The 14127-nt window shown below is 59.6% G+C and overlaps 1 protein-coding gene across 2 annotated transcripts in view; it reads right to left on the reverse strand.

Moving 5' to 3' along the window:
* Positions 1-546: 546 nt before the first annotated feature.
* The window catches only part of SLC6A17 (solute carrier family 6 member 17), a 52920-nt gene continuing 39339 nt past the window's right edge, over positions 547-14127 (reverse strand). Inside the window, exons 7-12 of one of the 2 annotated variants that reach the window (XM_075910021.1) lie at positions 13163-13392; positions 12179-12371; positions 10449-10641; positions 8924-9083; positions 7339-7501; positions 547-5683 (exon numbers count right to left, since the gene is read on the reverse strand). In XM_075910021.1, the coding sequence (XP_075766136.1) occupies positions 5315-5683; positions 7339-7501; positions 8924-9083; positions 10449-10641; positions 12179-12371; positions 13163-13392 (1308 nt within the window). In that variant the 3' untranslated portion in view covers positions 547-5314. Of the gene's footprint in view, positions 5684-7338; positions 7502-8923; positions 9084-10448; positions 10642-12178; positions 12372-13150; positions 13393-14127 lie in introns of both variants that reach the window. The other variant, XM_075910020.1, reaches the window with a different exon arrangement.

Raw genomic sequence — 14127 nt, forward strand, 5'->3', positions numbered from 1 at the left:
TGTCCGAGTGCTGAGAGCTCACAAGACAGCGCCTTGTGCAGCCAGGGATGGGGGAGCCCAGCCACGGTGGCCGGTGCCACTGCATGGCTGCTTCAAGTGAGAGCCGCCTTCGCACGAGGGCTCTAGCCTGTGGGTAGTTAGGGTGTGACTCGAAGTGTATAACCTTGTTTTATATGTGACCCCTTCAGCCACACGATCCGTGCTCCGGGGCTCGTGCACTTACACTTGTTTCGATATAACCCTCTGCCGGCTGTGTGGCTGCGCAGGCTCTGCTCACTGCTCCCTATTGCCCGGACCCAGTGCCTGGCAGGGCAGCGGCTGCAGCTCTCGGTAATCGGCCGAGCAGTCAGGGCTGAGGAAGTAGTGTGGGTGCTAACAGACATGGGGGGGGCAGGGCTGACCCCAGCTCCGCGCCGGTGAGCCCGTCTCTCACTGAAACGGGGAACAGGGGGGTGCCCAGGCCTGGATGCCCCAAGGCAGCCCATGTCCCCGCCGCTCCGAGTCCCGTGACGGCGGGCCGCGAGCAAGGAAGACCACGAGGCGGCGCTTGGTAAGAAGAGACGTTTAATGGGCCGGGTGCGGGTGGTTACAGTATCTCTCCTACCACACGTGGTCCTGCCGGCCCAGGCTGTGCTTTGTAAATACGCCGGCTATCTCTACGGGCGACGGCGCGGCCTGTGCTGTGCCGGGACAGGCGGCTTTCCTCGCAGATGTGCTTTCCAGAGCCCCCCGGGGGTGCATTGCTGCGGAGGGAGGAGGCTGCGGCGGAGCAGGTGTCTGAGCCCCAGGCCTGCGTTCGGAACAGCTCCCCAGTTCAGCTCTAGCGTTTGGAAAGACCCGGCCCAAGCGCCAAGCCAGCGTTGGGGGTTGGACCAGGGCTTGGACCCGGGGATACTTCACACCAGGATGGGGGGTTCCCCAGCAGCTCTGTTGGCTCAACCCCCTTTGCAGCTGGGCCAGCAACCCAGATTTCTAGCCAGGCCCCACACAGGTCAAATCTCCATGTGGGCCTCCGCCTAGAGCAACGCCCTGGCTGGCCCTATAGCTCCAGCAGGGGACCCTCATTGCCCACACAGCCCCAAGCCAGGGGGAGTGTGTCGGGTAGCAGCCCCAGCCTGTTCGCCCTTGGCCTGGGCCCCGGGGAGAGCAGCCAACGTGCATCAGGAGCGCGGCCAGCCCCGCTGGCCGGAGAGCACAAGGCTGCTGAGCCAAGCCAGCTTGGCCGGTGCTGGTGCTGTGGCCCCCTGGGCCAGCCAGAATGCAACCCAGCTGCACTGTGGGGCAGGGAGGTTGCCCCTGTGGGTTTTCAGGCCCCAGGGCAGATCAACAGCCCTGGGCCTGCCAAGGCGACTCTCCCCTGGGGTCACCCCCTAGCCAGGCAGAGGCCCGGCCCAGCGGCCAGCTGGTGAGAGAGGCCTTGCAAGCCCAGACACGCCCGGCAGGAGGTGCAAGTCGGCCAGGCCTTAGCAACGCAATTGTTCCATAGAGGCTGTTGTGCTTTCTGGGGGTGGATCCTGTGCTAGAGTAACCCAGCCTCCCCTAGGCGGGCAGGTGAGGGGCCAGCTGAGGCCCCCAGGACAGGCAGGGAACCCCCCTTATTGCTCCGGACCCACGCCAGTAATGCCACGGGCCTGCAACCTCTCTGTCTTGTGCAATTAGAGAAGGTAAAGTGCCCCCAGTCCTAACCGGCTCCTCGCATTGATCCTCGGCAAAGAAACCCTGCAGCCGGTCGGCTTTCACCCTTCCCCGGCCAAGATGCCATTCTACATAGACTAAAGCTGGTGATTAATACAAACTGAAGAGTGGCCAGATTACAGAAAAGTCTTAACATCACACACACACACACATATACAGGTAGCACCTACTAACTGTAACACACACACACACACACACACTCACACTCACACTCACACTCACAGGTAGCACCTACTAACCGTAACACACACACGCACACGCACACAGTAACTGCATACAGCACCTACCACTTCAACTCTGCCCCGCACCTACGACCTAGCAAGCGCCACGAGCAATACTGAACTTCCACGGGGCAAACGAAGGCAGCGCCCCCCCGTGGACAGTGCGGTGGGGGGCAGTTGCCAATCGCACACTCGGAAAGAAATGATAAATCTATCGACTCTCCGGTGAAAGTCGCCCTGTGCAGCACTGCGACGGGAAATGGCCCGTGGGTCCCGGGGGGATACGCTTGTCCTTGAACAGAATGTACACCGATATGTACAGAATAGATATACAGTCGCAATAGTCTAGCGAGTATGTAGCTATGTACAGACGCAGGCGTGTCGCTCTCCCCACGCCACGAGAGGGAGGGACCGAGGGGATTTGCTGCGGGCTCCAAAGCGTGGCCCAGGAGAGCTGGAACAAACCCAAATCAGCTTCCCGGGAGTGGCTGGAACAACGTGGTTTCATACTCGCTGGGATCTCGCCCCACTGGCTCCGGTTGGCGGGTGGCATCCGCTGGGGTTTGGTTGGGGCCAAACTGACTCCAATGTTGCTCCGGCGGATTTCCACCCGCTGGACTCTGCCCCGTAACTGCAGGGGTGTGACACCGATTGACACCCCCTGGGACTCTGCCCCGTAACTCCAGGGGTGTGACACCGATTGACACCCCCTGGGACTCTGCCCCGTAACTCCAGGGGTGTGACACCGATTGACACCCCCTGGGACTCTGCCCCGTAACTGCAGGGGTGTGACACCGATTGACACCCCCTGGGACTCTGCCCCGTAACTCCAGGGGTGTGACACCGATTGACACCCCCTGGGACTCTGCCCTGTAACTCCAGGGTTGTGTCTAGACTGGCCAGTTTTTCCGGAAAATCAGCCGCTTTTCCGGAAAAACTTGCCAGCTGTCTACACTGGCCACTTGAATTTCCACAAAAACACTGACTTCCTACTGTAAGAAATCAGCTTCTTGTGGAAATACTATTCTGCTCCCGTTCGGGCAAAAGTCCTTTTGCGCAAAGCTTTTGCACAAAAGGGCCAGTGTAGACAGCTCAGATTTGTTTTCTGCAAAAAAGCCCCGATCACGAAAATGGCCATCGGGGCTTTTTTGCGCAAAAGTGCATCTAGATTGGCCACGGATGCTTTTCCACAAAAAGTGCTTTTGTGGAAAAGCGTCCGTGCCAATCTAGACTCTCTGTTCCAACAATGCTTTTAACAGAAAACTTTTGCGTTAAAAGCATTTCCGGAAAATCATGCCAATCTAGACGTAGTCCAGGGGTGTGACACCGATTGACACCCCCTGGGGCTCTGCCCCGTAACTCCAGGGGTGTGACACCGATTGACACCCCCTGGGGCTCTGCCCCGTAACTCCAGGGGTGTGACACCGATTGACACCCCCTGGGGCTCTGCCCCGTAACTCCAGGGGTATGACACCGATTGATACCACTGGCTGGCCTGGCCTACGGGGGTGGGGGGCAGGCAGGTTTATTGGTATCACTCCTGATTTACACTGGGCTGAGAAAGGGAGCAGGCAGTGCCTGGCCAAGCCGAGCTGTGTAATTACCCCCGAGACAAGCCCGCTGGCTGGTGTAAACTGGAGTAACAGCTAGGACATCGCTGGAGCTAGGCTGCTGGGTGATGTGACCATAGCTTGGGAAGCATGGAGGGAAGGGCCGATTGTTAGAGCAGGGAGACAGATTCACTGGCCCACTCTGTGCCTCAGTTTCCCCAGCTGCAGAATGGCTCCTGCGGGGCTCAGTTCATGGGAAATGGTTATTTCGAGGCTCCCCAGCTGCATGAAGGAGGTCTCAGAAGGGCATGAGGGGCAGAAAAGGTGCGCATGGAAAGGGACGAAGCCCGTCGGTCTTTCCCTGTTCGCTCCGGAGGGGGTGGAGCCCTGTGAGCAGGAAATCAAAGGGTGAAAGGGGAGAAGGGCTCATAGCCCTGGCATGGACCAGGCAAGGCTGGCTAGGCTATGCGCTGGCACGGAACCAGCGAGCTGCTCCACGTGCCACCGGAGCAGGCAGGGCAGCTTAGAAACTTACGAGGGGCCTTTGGCTCTCGGTGCACTGCTGGGGCAGCCGCGGCTTGCGAGCTGGAGAGACAGCAGCCTCCCCTGCCCCCAGGGGCCCGGATGCAGGATCAGTAAAGCTTGCCCAAGTGGCTGTGAGGACTCCATCCGGGGCCCTAACTGGCCCCAGACAGATCCTAGCTGCCTCAGATGGATGGGAGAGCCCCACAATTACTGCCTCTCCATGCAGGCCCTCCGTCCCACAGACGGGGTAGCCCTCTGGCTGCAGGAGCCACGCAGAAAGACCAACACCTGGCAGCCAGGTACGGGAGACCCGTAATGCACAATGCAGCGCTCCCCCAAACACAGCTGGAGCCTCCGAGCCAGCTACGCCCTGGGGTTCGGGCCACTGACATCCCCAGAGATGCACCAGGGAGGAATTTGGACCCTCACTTGTAGATGCATGAGGCTAGTGAACACAGACACACACACACACGGTCGGCGTGCGTGGCACCCACACGACGACCACCAGGGTATAAATAAGGGCAGGGTTTAGATCCCGGGCTCTGAACTCGAGCGTTACTGGAACCGAGAACCCAGCTTCTCGCTCGGCGGGCTAGGGGACTGCTTGCCTTTCTTCCGCCCAGCACATTGGAAACGAAGCTCCGAAGCAGGTTTTGCAGCCAGCCCAGCTGCAAAACCCCGGGGCGATGCCTGGGGTCACCCCTAGTCTAGCCCAGTGTCACCAGGCATGTGCGCCCAGTGGAACGCAGTTTGAGTGGAGACCCCGCCCCGGCTCCTGGGGACGATCCCTGGGCGCCAGTTGCTGCCACTCACTCTCCCGCGTTGTCCACACGATGCAGCCTGCCTGTAAAGCGGGGCTCTTTGGGAGTCTCCAGTGCTCCAAATCCAGAGGAGGTGCCGCCATCACTTGGGAGAGGGCTGCCCATCGTGTGTGAACCGGACTGGCCCAATGGGATCAGTGCAATAGGGGCCAGGCCCTCTCCCCGTTAGAGGAAGAACTGCGGGTCCTAGGAGGAAACGTCTTTGTGCGTCCCGTTTCCGAGCGCCCGGGGCTCGAGAGGCGCGTGGTTGGACTCCCCTGCGAATCTCTCTGCAAACCCACCGATAACACGGACTGCAGTGTCTTGCTCTGTGTGCTCCCAAGGGCAGCGGAGAAGGGGCCTGCCGTGTTGGCTGGAGACCTCCGAGAGGGAATCCCAACCAGGCCCGGGAAGCGGCTGCCCACTTTGCTCTAGGAAAAGGTTCTTCTTTTGTGTCTGTTTGTTCCGTTCCCCCGTCACCTCCTCGCCAAGGCGCTGGGGTGGGGGTGGCTGGCGCCGGCCCTCACAGCTCCGATTCAGGGGTGCTGGCCAAGTGGTACCCGCTCCCATAGCGTCCGTTGGGGGCAGCGCTCAGCTCCAGCGGGGACGAGTTCCCTGGCCCCAGGTAGGAGCGGTGCGTGGGCATCGGGGACGGGGCCTCGCTGGGCACTTTGCTCAAGATGAAGCGCGTCTCGTCGTTGTCCTCCAGGTTGGAGATGTCCTTCATCATCCGGCCCTTCTTGTAGGTGACGGAGAGGGCGTTGGAGCCGTCCGACACCAGGTGGAACTGGCGCAGGATGAAGACCACAGGCAGCGGCAGGCAGGCCAGAATGATGAGCGAGATGAGGATGGCCATGGCCCACGCTGGGTAGTAGAGGAACCTCTCCACAGCCTGGAAGAGAAAGGGGCAGCGTCACTCCAGCGGGTGGGGACAGTGCCTCCACGGTGTCACTGTGGGGTTAAGTCAGGCTCCCCGAGGGCTTGCTCCTCCAGTCCTACAGAGGACCAGGACATGCTGTATAAAGGGAACCTAATCAAGGGAGGCAGGACTGATGAACTAGGGTCACCCAAGGCTGGGTTGAGGTCTTTGGAGGCCCAAAGCACTCTCATAATCATAGGCCTTTACATCAGATTATGTATAAATACATAAGGGAGACGTGCCTGGCACCTAGATGTCTAATATTCATAGCCCCTTGTTTGTAGGCCCTCAGCTTTTTCGTAGGCGCTAGGCACTGCGCCTATCGTGCCTCATGGCTAATCTGGCCCTGCGGTACCAAATGAAACTAATAAGTAGCAGGTTTAAAACAAAGCAAAGGCAGTTTTTCTTCATACAACACGCAGTCAGCCTGTGGAACTCCTCGCCGGAGGACGTGGGGAAGACCAGGGCTTTAACGGGCTTCCAAAAAGAGCTGGCTACATTCATGGAAGTTACTTACATACTTAGTAGCCAGGCTGGGCAGGATGGTGTCCCTGGGCTCTGTTTGTCAGGGGCTGGGAATGGGTGACGGGGAGGATTCCCTGTTCTGGTCACGCCCTCTGGGGCACCGGGCCGAGGCCACTGCCGGCCGACAGGCCCCTGGGCTGGACGGGCCTTTGTCTGACCCAGTCTGGCTCTGGCTCATTGCCTAGCTCTCTGCGGAGTCGCTTGATGTCTGTGCCTTGGAACGAGCCCCAGGGGCGCAGGGCAGCTCCGGGACGGCCCCGCTGCCACTTTGTTTCCAAGAAGGAGCTGTCGGGCCAGACGCTCCCGGGGCGCAATGCTGAGGAGCTGGCGTTCCAGAGCAGGCGGCGCGGGGTCCTCTGCCGAGAGCAGCACTTAACGGAGAGGCTCCGAACCAAGGTGGGAGGGGCCACAGTGACTCCAGGGAAGTCTGCAAAGCTGCTGTGAATTTGGAGGAACTGGAGCGGAGTCGATCCATCCAGAGGATGGACTGAGATCAGCGCCTGGCCTGTGGCCTCCAGCTGTAAAATGATCCAGAAGCCCCAGGGCGGGGCTCCCAGAACTCCCCGCTGAAGCGGGAGTCGCACAATCGTGTGTAAATCTAAGGGTCTGCAGCGTGCAGGTGAAGCCGCACGAGAACGCACTAGTGCACGGACTCACCCCGCCGCAGCTGGCGTCTCACGCTAGTGCCACCCTTCCCATTCTCCTGGGGGAGGGATTTTGCGGTAGTGGTTGCACTGGGTAAGCCCCTCTCCTAGCTACAGCGGGGGCAGGTCTCAGCAGTGCAGGTTGAGGGGGCCAGGAGAAAGGGGGGACAGAAAGATCCATCTACTCTAGATTTGCTTCTTGCTTGCACACAGGAAGGAAAAGCTTCCCGGCAGCCGGTCGCCTCACCCCCTGGCTCTGGCTGCCACGTGGGCTACGCAGGAAGGAAAAGGCAGCTGAGAAAAGGCAGGTGGGGACCGATGATCCTGGCTCCCAGCCAGGCGCTAACCTGCAGCCCACGCCTGAGGTCCTTCGCTCACTGTCTGCTAGGGCCTGGCAGGGACCGCGAGGAGCCAGTGAGGATGGAGCGAGGGGACGGTGCAGGGGTGCTCCGTACTCACCTCCTCCCGGATCCACGCGCTGTAGCCGGGCGGGCTGACGCCGAGCTGGATGATGCTCGCTGTCATGAGCACCGCCATGCAGAGCGGAGAGATGTATTTCCAGGCGTAGAAGTAGAAGACGCACGGCCGGAAGCCCAGCATCTCGGTCAGCTCCTGCATGAACCTGGAAGGAAAGAGATGGAGCCCCAGAGTCCTGCTTTGTGCTCCCTGTGGCGGCATGTCGAGTACCCCCCGATCCTGCCCCCCATCTGCAGCAGGACGAGACTCCGCCAGCCAGTAGAACAGGGGGGTTATTGCTCCTCCAGGACACAGCACAGCACAGACGTGAGGTGGTTCCAGGAGTCAGGGCCAGGATGCCTCAGACCCAATGGATTAGGGGGTCCATTGTCATCACTAGACCCTCAGCCCTCAGCTAAGGCTGCTTCCTTCATGTTTCCCAGCCAGAAACTGCCCCTTCCCCAGAAACCTCCCTTCCTTTGTTCCCTGCCTGCCCTCAACCGGTCGGACAGGTTGGGTCTTTGCCTTAGGCCAGGCATGTCCAAAGTCTGGCCCGTGGGCCAATTGCGGCTCGTGTTCCGGTTTAATACGGCCCCCCAGGTAATTTGGCAATATCTATCTTTTATGGCCCCCAACAAATCCATATGTATTGAGATGAATACATTGTAAAATCTCAGTTAATGTCAGTTGGTCTAAATCAGTTATAAATACATTTGGACACAACATGTATACTTGGTGTTATGTTCCTGTTCATATTTTTTGAACTTAAAAGTTGACAGACAACCTTTATTACCAATAATATGTAATGTACTTTACAACGTTCCTGACATATATTTCAGCTTCCTGGATTTTTTTTTCATCTGGCCTTCAGATATGAAAGGCAGAGTGATTTAACACCTGTTTAGATTTGTCATCCATGTGACGAAATGAAAAGTATGCCGTGTGCAATAAACTTTGCGTAAAATAGTTAATTTGCATTTATTTTTAATGGTTCAAAGAATGTCAGGCAAAATGGTCGGCCCTCACGCATGTTCACTTCATCAAATCTGGCCCTCTTTGAAAAAAATTTGGACACCCCTGCCTTAGGCAGCCGTCCTGCTGGGCAGAGCTACAGGTACCGGCCAGTAGGGGTCACCCCAGCCCACACAGCCACCAGTGGATGCCCAGAGGGTATGGCCTGCCCACTACATCACCTCCTCCCCCACGTCAGGTGGAAAACTCCTCCCCAGCGACCTCTGTTGTGACCAATGCGCTGGGTGAGCCGAGGCAAGGTCCCAGATCATCTTAGGGGCAGAGAAACCGCCCAGAGTTTCCCTTGGCTCCGACGCGCCAGAGGAGAGCTGGGCGCGGGAAAGTCCGCACTGCTGACTCCTGGAATCCCCTGGACCTCTGCAAATGCTTTCCAGCCTGGCTTAGCTCTGGTCCTAGCCCTGAATTAGAGGGGCAGAAATTAATTCCGCCCTCAAGCTTTGCCTGTCCTGGCTCCTAACATGGGTGCCACCTTGGAACGGAGGCAGGTGGCTTTGTGGACCCCCTGTCCAGCACACGTGAGGTTAGGGAGCCGGGCGGCCGTGGCGCGAGGTCTTACTTCTTGGTGCCATAAATCCAGGCCACAGCGATGTTCTCCAGGATCACCACGACGGTGAGTGGCAGCGTGGCGGAGTAGTCGTCAAACATGGTGACGAAGTAATTCCCCGAGTGCTGCACGAAGATCAGGCCGATCAGGAAGGCCACGATGCAGCAGCCAACTGCAAAGAGCAAAGGTCATGGTAACCATCGCTGCCCCCGGGAAGGCACAGCGAGGAGGGAGGGGGGGCTCTAGTTCCCCCTGAAACGGATGCACCTTGCCACCTGTGGCTGGGGCAGGAAAGACGCGCACAGTCCCCTGTGCCACTGAGTCTGGCAGCCTGAGGCCGCTGTGGCTGCAGCCCTACGCTAGTGGACCGGTCTCTGCTGCGGTCTCTGCTGGGGCTCCGCTCTCAGCTCTGGGATCAGTCCCTGTGCGATCACTTGCCGGAGGAGGACGGCTGGTCCAGCGGTTCTCAGACAAGAATGGGAAGTTGATTATTGCAGTGGCCGGCATTACAGCAGCACGTGGAAGCCCCAGCCATGATCAAGCCCCCTCGCATGAGGCCCTGTGTGGGTGTGTGGTAAGAGACAGCCCTGCCCTGAAGAATTTCTAAAAGACAAAGGGCAGAGGGGAAACTGAGGCATGGAGCCACAACGTGACTTGCTCACGTGGCAAGAGCTAGTCAGTGACAGAGCCAGGAACAGAGGCCAGTCTAGTGCCCCTCCCCCCCCCCCCCACAATTCATCCCCCTCTGCTTTGGGTTTCCTGGGGACAGGTGGTGTGTGTTCATCTGAAATCATTCAATGCACTGAGGGGAGCTACGGGTGAGTGTGTGTGGCAAAGGGAGAAGGCAGCGTGTGCGTCCAAAACAGTCTAAATGCTGAGGCCACTACAAGCCCAGATACAGCCCCCAGATGGGGGAGAGAAAAGGGAGCCCTTTAGCCAGGCCTGGAGGCCCTGGGGGTCTGTGGGGGCCCAGCCCAGGCGTGGGCGGGAGCGGGCCCGTGTCACAGGTTTGTACTGAGCCCCGAAAAATTCTGCTTCGGCCCTACGTCCAGATCCAGAGGAGCCCTGAGGGTTTGGATCTGGTGTTCTGGTTCGGGCCCTCTCTAGTTACTTACACGTTCTGCCTCAGTGTTATCCCGCAGCCGGGAGCTCCCAAGAGCAGAAAGAAGCAAAAGTCGTCGCTTTCCCAGCCAGCTCCCAGCAACTGCCCAAGGTGTCCAGGGCCTACATAGCCAGGGGCTCACCAGATCCAAAGGCCCATCCCTCTCGCTGCCCTGCCAAATTCAGCCCCCTCCCCTCCCCAGTTTTACTCTGGCTCCGTCCCATTTCGGGCTCACTTTGGGCCATTGCTACAGCACAGCCAGAGAGCGGAGGGGCCTGTACGGGCTTGTGGGACATCCTAGCCTTGCTGGAGGGGAACTTCCTTCGAGCCCCCTGTGTGGGGTGTGATAGGCCCTCGCAGGCCAGCCAACGCTGTGTCTCCGGTCCGTCCGGAGTCCCCCACCCGGCCCCAGGCGCAAGGGCCAGAGAACCTCACCTGTGAACACTTCCTTCCGCACCTTGAAGGTGTCGACGATGGGGGTAGTGATGCCGGCCATGGTCCCAATCATGCTGCCCAACCCCAGGTTGATCAGCATCAGAAAGAACATGACGGACCAGAACGGAGAGGCGGGGAAGTGGGTCATGGCTTCGGTGAAGGCGATAAAGGCCAGGCCGGTGCCCTGCACGGACTGCACCGGGAGAAGAAGGTCTCTCATCAGCTGTGATCCACTTGCATCCGCCCCAATGACAGCCACTTACACCTGCACCCCGCCCGAACTACAGCCACTTGTACCTACACCCTGCCCCAGTGACAGCTGCTTACACCTGCACCTCACCCCAATGACAGCCGCTTACACCTGCACCCCGCCCCAATAACAGCCCCTTACACCCGCCCCAATGACAGCTGCTTACACCTGCACCTCACCCCAATGACAGCCGCTTACACCTGCATCCAGCCCCAATAACAGCCCCTTACACCCGCCCCAATGACAGCTGCTTACACCTGCACCTCACCCCAATGACAGCCGCTTACACCTGCACCCCGCCCCAACTACAGCCACTTGTACGTACACCCTGCCCCAGTGACAGCTGCTTACACCTGCACCTCACCCCAATGACAGCCACTTACACCTGCACCCCGCCCGTACTACAGCCACTTGTACCTACACCCTGCCCCAGTGACAGCTGCTTACACCTGCACCTCACCCCAATGACAGCCGCTTACACCTGCACCCCGCCCCAATAACAGCCCCTTACACCCGCCCCAATGACAGCTGCTTACACCTGCACCTCACCCCAATGACAGCCGCTTACACCTGCACCCCGCCCCAACTACAGCCACTTGTATCTACACCCTGCCCCAGTGACAGCTGCTTACACCTGCACCTCACCCCAATGACAGCCACTTACACCTGCACCCCGCCCGAACTACAGCCACTTGTACCTACACCCTGCCCCAGTGACAGCCGCTTACACCTGCACCCCGCCCCAATAACAGCCCCTTACACCCGCCCCAATGACAGCTGCTTACACCTGCACCTCACCCCAATGACAGCCGCTTACACCTGCACCCCGCCTCAACTACAGCCACTTGTACCTACACCCTGCCCCAATGATAGCTGCTTACACCTGCACCTCACCCCAATGACAGCCGCTTACACCTGCACCCCGCCCCAATAACAGCCCCTTACACCCGCCCCAATGACAGCTGCTTACACCTGCACCTCACCCCAATGACAGCCGCTTACACCTGCACCCTGCCCCAACTACAGCCACTTGTACCTACACCCTGCCCCAATGACAGCTGCTTACACCTGCACCTCACCCCAATGACAGCCGCTTACACCTGCATCCGGCCCCAATAACAGCCCCTTACACCCGCCCCAATGACAGCTGCTTACACCTGCACCTCACCCCAATGACAGCCGCTTACACCTGCATCCAGCCCCAATAACAGCCCCTTACACCCGCCCCAATGACAGCTGCTTACACCTGCACCTCACCCCAATGACAGCCGCTTACACCTGCATCCAGCCCCAATAACAGCCCCTTACACCCGCCCCAATGACAGCCACTAGCACCTGCACCCGCCCCAAAGACAGCCGCTTAACACCCGCCCCAACTACAGCCGCTTACACCCGCTGCAACTACAGCAGCTTACACCTCCACCCTTGCCCCAACGACAGCTGCTTACAGCTCCAACCCCTAGAACCACCCCGCAAGCACCTTGTTGAGCTCATCCTCTAGCAGGCAGGGGTCCAAGTCCAGCTCCTGAAAGTGGCCCTCCTTCACCGTCTGGATCACGTGGTACATCTCGCTGTAGTCCTTGGCTGTGAGGTGCGAGAAGTTCACGTGGGGCGGGATGAGGTCGTGGCTCAGGACATGGGTGTTGAGGTAGCCCAGGATCTTCTCAGCGTTCCTAGGGAGCAAAGCCAGAGTCACTCGGGGGGGGGGAGGGGGCACTACCCCAGTGGAGCAGGCAGTGTGGCGGGGGCGGGACGCACCATAGGACGAGCACGGCGGGGGACGCCAGATGAGGGCAGAAAGGGAGAGAATCCCGTCTCCAGCTGACAGGGAGGAGGAGTTTAGAGTGGAATTAGCCAGGCTGAGGCCTCAGCGTTGTGCTTCAGTCTCCAGAGTATTTATTAGAAGCAGATGGGAGCTGGGCACTTAGCTTGTGCCTCAGCGAGAAGGGGCACCTCCCCCACTGAATCACCCCCACAGACCTCCCAGTCGGGACCGGGCCAGGCCCAGGACAGCGGCAGCACCACCCAGGTACTTGGATTTCATTCAGTCCCGTAGGGATCATTTCCTTCCCGTGGCGTACGAGTGGGGACTGAACTGGGACCTCCGGGGCCTGAGCACATGAGCAGGGAGTGGCTCCATGCTCCGGAAGGGGCGGGGCCTCTGAGGAAGAGGCGGGGCTGGGCACGCCCAGCAGTGATTTAAAGGGCCCGGGACTCCGGCCACCACAGTAGCACCAGCAGTGGCCAGGAGCCCCGGGCCTTTGTGAATCGCTGGGCCCCAGGGCGACTGCCCCGTTCCCCGTTGGCAGGCCTCAGTATGAGCCTTTAACGCCTGTCTAGAATGGAGCCCAGCCTCGCAATGGCACGTAGGCGCCGAACCTCTGAGGGGCCTACAAGATGCACCCCCTTTGGGTGGGTCGCGCCCGGGCCGAGCAGAGAAATGCCCACGTACTCCACCACACACTTCTCGTTCATGATGTTGGCCTTGAAGCCCAGCACGGCGAAGACCACCAGGGTGGCCAGCACAGAGGTGAAGAAGTTGATGAAGGAGACGAGCGTGGCATCGAAGTGGCAGTTGTTGTCCTGCTTGTTGTAGCTGGAGAAGGCGATGACGCCGCCGAAGCCCAGGCCCAGGGCGAAGAAGACCTGGGTGGCCGCCTCGCGCCACACCTGCGGGTCCAGCATCTTGTCCAGCTGGAAGGAGGAGAGAGGGAGAGAGAGGGGGAGGGGCCCTCTGAGTCCCGTCTGGGCATATGGACGTGGGGAAGCAAAGAAAAGAGTCCACACCCCGTCCACCATGGCAGCTCATGGGAGTACGGAGCCGGCGGTGCTTGTGCACATGTAGCCCTCGAAGAGTGCGGAGCCACCACCTCTAATTTACATATGGGGAAATTGAGACACTGAGAAGGCGGAGCTGCCCCACAGTGACAGAGCTGGGGACAAGCAGCCAGCTTGCTTGATGCCCAAGCCTGTCTGTGCTCCAACCACTAGCCCATAGTGCCTTCCATACCCCTTCAAAGCAAGTAGGTTAGTTTCCTTTCAGAGACGGGGAGGGGCCAGGGCCAGAGAGTCACACACTCAGTCAGCAAAGCTGGGAAGAGAACCCAGGTCACTTGATGCTCATGCAGCTGCTCTAACCACCAGACCACACTTCCACCCAAGAGCTCCCTGTCTTTCATGCCCCACCTCTGTCTCGCTCCCGGCTGCTCTATACAGATGAACCCTGGCACCGGAATTCGGAAGCCAGCCCCAGGCATCCCATGAGGAGCACCAGCAGCTGGCTTGTCCCCCCCCCGGCGGTGCTGGGTTGCTGGCGTGCTGCAGGCCGGGGAGGCGGCTGGGGGCCGAGGTGGGTGTGTTCATAAACGCAACGCAGCTGGAGGGCGCCCGGAGCCAGCTCTCTCTAGCGCCTCCGAGCACATGCCTGCC

The sequence above is a fragment of the Pelodiscus sinensis genome, chromosome 27 (genome assembly GCF_049634645.1).
Source record: "Pelodiscus sinensis isolate JC-2024 chromosome 27, ASM4963464v1, whole genome shotgun sequence".
NCBI lineage: Eukaryota > Metazoa > Chordata > Testudines > Trionychidae > Pelodiscus > Pelodiscus sinensis.